The sequence below is a fragment of the Abrus precatorius genome, unplaced genomic scaffold, assembly GCF_003935025.1.
Source record: "Abrus precatorius isolate BTA unplaced genomic scaffold, Abrus_2018 Scaffold9, whole genome shotgun sequence".
Lineage (NCBI taxonomy): Eukaryota > Viridiplantae > Streptophyta > Magnoliopsida > Fabales > Fabaceae > Abrus > Abrus precatorius.
The window spans coordinates 24,429,962-24,439,489 of NW_020874439.1; the positions used below are offsets into that span (position 1 = coordinate 24,429,962).

Consider the following 9,528-nt stretch of genomic DNA (forward strand, 5'->3'; position numbering starts at 1 on the left):
ACTTTGGTGATCGATATATTATTGATTTGTTTTAGGCTATGTATTATTGGGTAGGTGGGAAATGAGAAGTTGGATAATGGTGTGCATATCGAGTTATGGACATTGGTTGATGTTATATTTCATAGACTGTATCATGTTCAAGTTCATTTCCTTTTTCCTACTGAAACATAGCCCTAGTTAAAATCATCCCTCTTAATCTACAAGCATATTCAAGTGCTAAAAATCCTGTTTTATTTGGATTTCCAATTTTCCATGATATAGGTTTCATTTTCGTGTCTGCATTATAGTACACTATTAACTGTTTCTATTTCCTTTCAAACTGGATATGGGGAGTAATAGTATTAGTACCTGCCTTCTTCATCTCAATGTTCGATTTTTATTTTGATATATTTTAGTGGAAGTGCATTTTGTTGTCCCCTACTTACAAATATCTTCTTAGTGAACATACGGTTTACACTTTTCACACATAATGCATATATCCATTTATTTGATTAGTCTGATTATATTTCTTTCATGGAAGGAATGGAAGAAGTATATAGGAAAAATTCTCCAGCATTTCCTCAACTAATGGATATGATGACTAAACATAAGACCATGGATATTGATTCTGTTGGCTGCTCAGTGTCCAAGCAATCAAATGATTTCTCCATGGATTCAAATTATTCTTGGATTGAAGTTGTGAAGGCAAAGCCATGGTGGCGAAGTACAGACAGAGATGAGTTAGCTTGCTTTGTTTCACAGAAATCTCTGAACCATATTGAGAATTGTGACCTTCCTCCTCCTCAGGAGTATCTCAGAGGACAACCATATGCTACTATTACTGATGACAAAATAAAAACATCTTTTGACTGGGAAGCCAAATTCAGTGCCTTTTCCAATTTAACTATTCAGGCAAAGGGAAGTTTAGAATCCGAACTAATGATGCATAAGAAGCCAGGGCCTATATCCAACAAAGGGCATTTATATTTTGACTCTACCAAATCCTCAAGGTATTTTCCTCTTTAACATTTGTTGCATCACTTGGTTGGTTACACTAGCACCTTATGTGGTTATTGTTTATTCCCAAGATATTTTTAAAAAGGAAATGGTGTATTTCATTGCCTTTTTTCAGGTCTCTTGAACAAGCTTTTGAGGGAGATCTCAGCAAAGCTCAACTTATGGAAGCACTTTGTCATTCTCAAACACGTGCAAGGGAAGCAGAAGAGGTAGCAAAACAGGCTTATGCAGAGAAAGAGCACATTATTCCACTCTTGTTCATACAGGCTTCACAACTTTTTACCTATAAGCAATGGTTTCAACTGTTGCAGCTGGAAACTCATAACAATCATATTAAGGGTCGCGATTATTCAATCTCTAATCTCTTCCCAATGGCTCTTCCATGGGTGCCCTTAGAATTTGAAGGCATGAAACATTGCAAGAGAAAGCCAAAATTTGCTAATGCCAAATATGAAATGGTATACAAACAGAAAAGTAATGTTACAACATATGGTGTTGCATTTGCCTTAGGATTGAGTCTTGTTGGGGCTGGCTTACTCCTAGGATGGAATGTCGGTTGGATGTTACCTCGTTTATAGTTTTGTAGGATTTAGAGCGAAGTCTTGTTTTGCATCAAGATTGGTAAACAAAGGAATTTAGTTAAATTAGAGAAACTCAATTTGTTTTATCAAATGTGAATGAGTTGTGTTGAGTTTTAGTCCTTATTGTACATTCTGCATTGTATATCTAATATATGCTAATTATATACATAAATATTTGTATTTGTATTGGTATTCGGATATCTTCTATGAAATTGATCAAAATTGAAGAAAGGAGAATCCAAGCTAAAAAACTCATTAAAACTAGGATTATGCTGCGGGATGTTAATTCGGCCATTGGTGTGGGCCTTATGTGGGATAAGCCCAACCCAATTCGACAAATCATTGGGCCAGGCGGGCTATAACTTTTCAGACCAGTTTGCTGTCCCGTATTTCATCGTATATTTTTATAATTAAAGTTTGCCGATAAAAAATATAATTAAAATTTTAAAAATATTAATTTAAAATATTTTATTTTAAATAATTTGTATGAAAATATTTAAAATTATATATTACTCAAAATAAATGAGTATTTGTCGAAAATGACATTTAGGTAAATTTAAACAAGAGGAATTTGATAATTATAGTATCTTTTGTAACAAAAAATAAAAATAGAAAATGCTTTCTTAAATCAAACACATTCGTAAATGACTCTAAAATTGATGACTAGGCCGTTGAATGTGCTATATCAAAAGGCTGAATCTGTGTGTGGAGTGTTTTAGGTATGCAATAAATAACATAGAATACTAGAATCGAATTGTCTTTGTTTTCACAAAGTCAACAATGATAATAGATATGTTGAAAGTATATGATAAGTATCTTCCTTCAAGCCAAGGTTAGGATACTGAGATTGTCAAGAATGAAGACAACCAATGTATTGAAAAAACTTGTGTTCAGAGACAATATTTCTTCGAGCATGAATTGACCAGTTGATTTCATCGTCCACTCTTTTGCACTCCATTAGCACACAGGTCCTTTTTAATCCAAATAAATAAATGTTTTGCAGCTTCCAATCTTGGGAGTTAAGGTTTCCATAAAGGTCTAAAATTTAACTTGATAGAGATAATAATAGTAATAATAATAATGTCTTATTTTACATTACATAAGTTGTTAAACTTGATTAAAAATCAAATTTTTTAAGTATTATTTATTATTAATTAAGATCTAATTTGAATGAGCTAGTAAATAAATGCTTACCAAAAAATAATATAAAAATAAATAAAATATTTTTTATAAGTTAAAAATAAATTATTTTTTTAAGTTTTTGATAAATTAAATGAAATTTTATTTAAAAAAATAACATAAGTTGATTTAATTTACTGAAAGAGTCTGATTCATTTTATAACTTAACCTTTTTTACTTGTGTAACTACTAATTAAGAAGCTCATTCAATTTGAGTTAAATCTCTTTTAATCATTTTTACTATATTTCTTATGAGTTCTTTGTAATCTTTTTTATTAAACTAAAAAACATATTATTTTTTGTTAAGTTTAAACTACTTTAATTTATTTTTTATTATTTTTTTCACTACAAATATTATTCTAATATTATTTTACAATTTTTCATCTATCTTAATATTTTTATTTATATAATTTTTTATATTTTTCTTTTAAAATTTAATATTTACTATCATATAAAATAATTAATTATAGAATAGTACAATAAAACTTTCATTTAATCTTAACAAGTATTTTATAATTATAAATATTTTTTAATATTTTTTTCTACTTGACTTTTCAACGTAACACTTTCGTTTTCATAAAGAATACTATACAAATTTGAAAGTGCACGATTTATATATTCTAGAAGACTATTAATCAAGTTTACCATATTAAATTGTTGACTCATACACAAACTTATTTGTTGAAAAATAATCTGCATAGATGAAAACTTTTATGAACTAAAATAACACAAGTTAATACTTCAATATATATATATATATATTAAAATAAGAAAAAAATAAAGTAAAAAATTTAAGCTTTTGATTTAATCATTTGACAGGACGAATCCAATAAAGAATAAACTTTAAATTGCAAATAATCATATTAACTCTAATTTTATGTTTAAAATTTTTTTTAGAATCATAACTTTTTGACAATTCTGAATAATAACATAATAATTAATTGAATAAATTTTACTTTATTTCTCTTTATATTTGATTATATACAATTTAAACTTTAACTTTTGAAAATATGCAATGCATCTATTTCTTTGACAAAAATACTCAAAATTCCAAACTCTTCTTTCTCTATAGTGACCGACATTTTCAAGAATATTTTTTAAAAAATAGAAAAAATAGATGGTGGAGTGATAAATTGACTTTTTTACACACTTTTAAAAGTATATAAAATGTTGCATTACACATTTTTAAAGGTCAAGATTAAATTGTATATGATTAAATGTAAAAAAAGTAAAATAGAATTATTTTTTTCTAATTAATTGAATCATTTCTAGATAAAATGTTGATTTTTCACTTGTACATTACTCAAATGTTGAAGTCATTTCAACTAAAATTATTCGTTACTGTCATTGTCACCATTAAAACGAACATCCTTACTAATAATTCTCTCCTTCTCCAACAAATCAACTAATCTGATTAAATTATTATTATTAGTTTCCTAAATCATATATATTTTTATTGAAAACAATTCTATTTCAAATAGAATAAAATCATTGTACATGACGAAACTCTTCTTACATAACACAGTTACATTTGTTAAGACTTGAACTTGAGACAGTTATATCATTACAATTAAACTACATTATCAAGCTTTTAATAAAATATTTATAAATTTTATTTTCACACTTTATATATATATATAGCGCATTCACAAATTATATCTTATATCTCCACAATAGAACTTAGAAATGAATTTAGAATTCTAATTCCACGTTCAATTCATCATATAACCCAAACATAAAATATATAACTTTTCACAAATTGGAATTCTATAACAATTGTATTTGATGTCGCTTCTCAGTTTGTCCTGTTCTTCCGAGAGGTCATGAGAGGTCCACGACCTCTCTTTTCCTAGAATGATCCTGTAGTTTTGAGTTTCGCCTTTTATTTTATTAAAAATGTTGCAATTAAAATTGAATTCTAAAATATAATTATTAATAGTCCAAATCTTAATGCAAAATAACTACTGATTTATGCATTATCTATCATATTCGTTTCATTCCATCAATCTTCTGTTTTGGATTTTTCCTTCCCTGTTTAGGGTGAGGTTTCTTTTTTCCCTTAGACCTTATTTAAGGGCTATGAATCACTGGGGCTGGCACCGTTCAAAACGGATATAGGCATCAAAGTAATAACTTACTGCATACCACAACTGTTACAATACATTCAATTAAGATACCATATAATGAAGATTAGAAAATTTGTACATCTTGTCATGACAATAAAACCTAAGGTTTGAGCAGCATTAACCAATCCAAAATATTACAGTGGTATAGCAACAGAAGTAACATGTTAATGCCACCTGTGATACTGATTTCGTAAAGATAAGAAAAAGATAAATGGAAGGGGAAAAAATAGTACATATGTAGTAGATAGCATCCAAGGTAATTGATTTTGACCTGACCATGGTACCCAAGGAAAGGTTCCAAAAACCTAAGGCCACCAACATCCATATTTCTTCAGTTTTTTATTCTTCCATGGAACCACTTGCTTCAAGCCCTTATAGATCGTTGTCTACAAATAATCAAAAACAGTGCAAGATAAGGGACAATATTAACTTTGCTGATTAAAAAAAAGGGACCATACTAACTTCATTTAATTCAACAGAATATTACACAGAATTAAAAAAAAAAAAAAGACAATTTAGAGACAAAGAGCAACTCCTTTGTGGTACCCTCCACCCCAAAATACAACTTTGGTCAAGTCAAGTGGAGCGTGAGTGTCCTCTATTTTCAGAAAAACAACTAGCTCTAGCATTGAGAAAACTTTCTGGAATTATTATTATTATTCCAAATGCAATATCACTAGCTCTTGGATATACCAAACTAGATCCGTCTATATGAACCAAAAGAATTTTATTTTCAGTTTCCCCCACTCAAAATAGCAACTTTAGTGCAGTGAAACCCTCATTCTCGTAACCAATATGGACCTCCAAAACAGGAACTGGTCTAAATTGCCATTCAGTGAAGCTTGACTTCAAAACCACATTTACCCAGTCATAAATTGCTACAAAGCCACATGCTTTATACATTATAACACAAGTTTTAGCGAAGTACAATTTCAAGCACCGAGAAAAACCACCAAGTTTAACTCAATTACAACAAAAAAACAATGCATAATATAAACTATGTTAAAAATTTTAAAAACCTACCCACACACGAGGCTTGGCATGATATGGATTAGAAAAGCTCTCAGAACGTTTAGTCTTTCTCATCCTCTCCTTCTTGTGACTACCTACAATATCACCAACATGATCAGCATCCTTATCAACAGAAGATGGAAAGACATGACTACCCCCACTAGCTTCCCTTTTGACCTTAAAGCCCTTTTCCCTCCAAGAACCAAACCACCCTTTCTCCTTGATCCCCACTCCTTTGTTGAGAATCATAGTCCCAAGTTGCCCTTTTTCCGAACCACAACAATCTTCACTCATTCTGAAAGATGGTGACTGGTAACTATTGTTGCCCACACAGGGTCCCTCCAAAACTGTGGTGGGAGAGTGTAGTTTGTTGTTGTCAATCTTGGAATCAATTAACAACCTTGGAGGCAGTTCCAAGCACCTTGGGTTGGGGTTGGAGAAGGTTACTAGAGCAGTACAAGGCCTTGGTTTTCCTGGCTCTTCTTCCCAACCAAATGGAACTGAAACTGAGGTATGAAGGGGAGGAGTTTGCATCCCTGATCTCTCTGGAGAATGCATAGTTAAGGGGTTCAACAAAGGTAACCTTGGTATGTTGCACTCCTCTGACTCAAACACTGATTCAAAACCACCCATCACTACTCTCTCTCACACACACACACACTTTGTGTGCTCAAACTAGAAGAAGTGTTTAGCTTTTGGCTATGCTTTTGACGATATAAAGAAGGAAATATAATGTGACAAAGTGGAAGTGATGAGGGGAAGCTCCTCAGCCGAAAAGGTTGGTTCTTTCGGTCATGTTTGCCTTTCTCTGAAGCAAAACTCCAAAAGCGGTCGACCCTACGTGCTTATTATTCGCCCTTGTAGCTACGTGTACTTTTGTTGAAAAATGTGGGCATATATTAGATTAGGGACTCGAATTCCTTAACACACTACCATTTATTATTAAGTAAACAAAAAGGGTCAAAATCAAAACCAAACTTCTAGAATGAATTCCTTCTACTGCGTAATTATTTCATCATTGTATTACTTTTACCAAGTCCCCACCTAGTTTGATTATCGAATCAAACCAATTTGTGGATGTCAAACTAGAAACTTGAGCCTTTATTGTATGGCTAACGGGCATGTGACTAGGATTCTAGAAAGAGAATATGTGGACGTGTTTTGAGTGTGAAAATGCATTTGGCGCACAAGTAAAACTAGCCGTTTTTTTATATTTTTTTTATCAAATTATATATATATATATATATTCGCTCTCTTACTTCTACTATTTAACATCTATTTCATGAATGTCCACATATTATTCTCAATAATTTTAAGTTTAAATCAACACTAAATAAACCATCAAACGTGTGTATGAGATGACAAAGTATAGAAATTTCATTCATTATCTATACACTTTTAAACCACACCTTGGCTTCCTTGTTTTTGGTCAGAATAACTTGGCTCTGTTAAACGGTTCTTTGGTGCATCATGTGACACATAAGTGACCCAGAATTGTTTTCTCTGAGTTCCGTCTAAAAAGAGGATATGGACCTTAACCCTTTGTCCTACACAAACATAAGACAGGTGATTTGTCTCGTAGGACCATGCCTGCCATATGCTATGGACGCCAAATTGTGATGGAAAATTGAGTAACGTGAAGTCAGCATGAACTCTCATGGGCTTCATTGGAATCATCACAGTGGCATGCCCTTCAATACAAGTCATTTCTATGTGCCACCAAATTCCATTAGATTTCCTTCGCAACTTGCAGGTGTGAAAATTACACACCTAGAATTGACGTTCATACTTTTACTCTTCTTTCATTTTTATAATTACAGATAAAAACAAAGATATTTTATCAAATCAAACGTACCTTCAATTTATTATTTTTACCAACTTGACCGCTGTCTTCTTCATAAGTGTGTTCCTTTTTTGAGAATTTATCTTAATGTTGCCCTATGGACTGAAGCAACCAATTTCAAAAAGTTTTAAATTCAGAAGTGTTTTCCCTCTATTGCATCTACTAATGTATCCTTCCACGTTTCCCTTGTCCATTATTCACAATACCACCATGTAAAGAAGAGAAAGAGCAACAAAAATGAGCACTGGACCAGCACACAGGGTTTTGTTCTTATTTCATGATATATTAAAGTTCAATGTTAGGTTAACAAGACTCAAATTCAAAGAAAAGACTCCAAGGAACTTCATTATATGATAAAATATGTTTCAATTTTATCTAAATATATAAGTTACAGAACTAGATAATAAACATGGCAATTATTGGAGTAAAGAGTAATCTTATCAACTTTTTTCTTCTTCTCTACTTGATATTTTATGTCTATGAAGCCTAATCCAGAGGTTTTTGTATTATATATAACAGTCAATACACGAATTTGTGTCATGTGTTACTCGTACATTTAAACAACAAAATGTCCTCCAAACTCATGCCTCCTTAATATAGTTACGTCATAATAACTTCGTTTATAAATTTTAATTTTGAAACTTTATATTTAACTGAAAATATTTAAATGAATCTACTTTAATTGAATATAAAATTTGTCTTTTGAATTTTAACTATAAAAAATTTAATTAAAATATATTGATAGTATAAAAAAGAATTTTATGTCGGCATTTAATCATGAACTGTTAACATTATAGACCATCATGAATATTTATAATGATCACTTTGAAAGTTATATTTATGATTATTTTTAATTAATTGACAGTGTAGAAATTTTTAAATCGATACTGAATTAAAATTAAACTAAAAAAGTAAATTTACTTAAATATCTATTATATTATATAAGTGGTCAGTGGATAAGGACAATATGGTTGTTTAACTTTTTTTTTCTATTTGTTTAACTTTCAAATCTTAAAACTTGATGATTTGAATGATTTGAAATAATTGTCCGTATAATATAAATAAAAATCAGCATGCATAAGTGTCCAGCTTGTTAATAATAATGAAAATAAATTAAACATCTAATATGTGCAAAGCTACAATAAAGAATGAGATTCATTAACGTAATGATGGAACAAATGAAATGAGAAAAGATGGCAGTCAATTATGGGATTCTCTACTTCTGAATCGTACATGCATCACTTTTGGGGACAAATTTATTTTATTTAACATGCATACATCAAAATCTTTGGGATTATTAAGGGAAAAAAAAAGGGTATTCAATCCAATTAACAAGGAAAATAAGCTACACACAACAACAACAAAATGTTTAAGAATGATATAGAAGCCATTAACTTTGATCAAACAAATTCGTAATGGACACTAAGAAGAACAGGCCAATCCAAAACGAAGTGCCACAGAAAGGGTGGTGTAGGAGTAATGGACCTTCTAAAGGCTAAGGCCTCATTTTTAAAAGAAATTTTGATTACAAAACATGAAAGGGGTACACATCCACATATAGTTACTTTCTAACAAATGCACTTAATCAATTCCTTTTAAGTGCATATAAGGCCTACTAATTACTTAATTAACTAAGAAATATTAAATAAATACTTAATAAAATGTTACTTGATCATGCTGAAAAATCATTAATTTTCTTGTCTTTTTCGAATTGAGATGACGTGTTTCCTGACACTGCTGATACAATCTGACGTGAGAGAATACACCTGCAAAAGATATTCTAATGATGAAG

The 9,528-nt window shown here is 30.6% G+C and overlaps 2 protein-coding genes across 2 annotated transcripts; one reads left to right on the plus strand and one right to left on the minus strand.

Annotated features, from left to right (window-relative positions):
* The first annotated feature begins 513 nt into the window (after positions 1-513).
* LOC113851565 lies at positions 514-1,574 on the plus strand. Its single transcript, XM_027482082.1, is given in 3 exon segments — positions 514-531; positions 592-1,010; positions 1,112-1,574. Coding segments are annotated over 3 exon segments (900 nt in total).
* A 3,301-nt stretch (positions 1,575-4,875) lies between these two features.
* On the minus strand, positions 4,876-6,786 carry LOC113849009 (uncharacterized protein At4g00950). Its single transcript, XM_027478526.1, has 2 exons — positions 5,906-6,786; positions 4,876-5,268 (listed from the first exon to the last, which is right to left on the minus strand). The coding sequence occupies exons 1-2, from the start codon at positions 6,524-6,526 to the stop codon at positions 5,188-5,190; spliced, it is 702 nt and encodes a 233-aa protein (XP_027334327.1). The 5' UTR covers positions 6,527-6,786; the 3' UTR covers positions 4,876-5,187.
* Positions 6,787-9,528: the final 2,742 nt, after the last annotated feature.

Bases quoted from the DNA above. Each gene is read 5' to 3' on its own strand.
- LOC113849009 (XM_027478526.1), bottom strand. From the start codon at position 6,526: ATGGGTGGTTTTGAATCAGTGTTTGAGTCAGAGGAGTGCAACATACCA. The intron at 5,269-5,905 runs GTAGGTTTTTAA...GATTATTTGTAG, and splicing joins ATGCCAAGCCTCGTGTGTGG to ACAACGATCTATAAGGGCTT.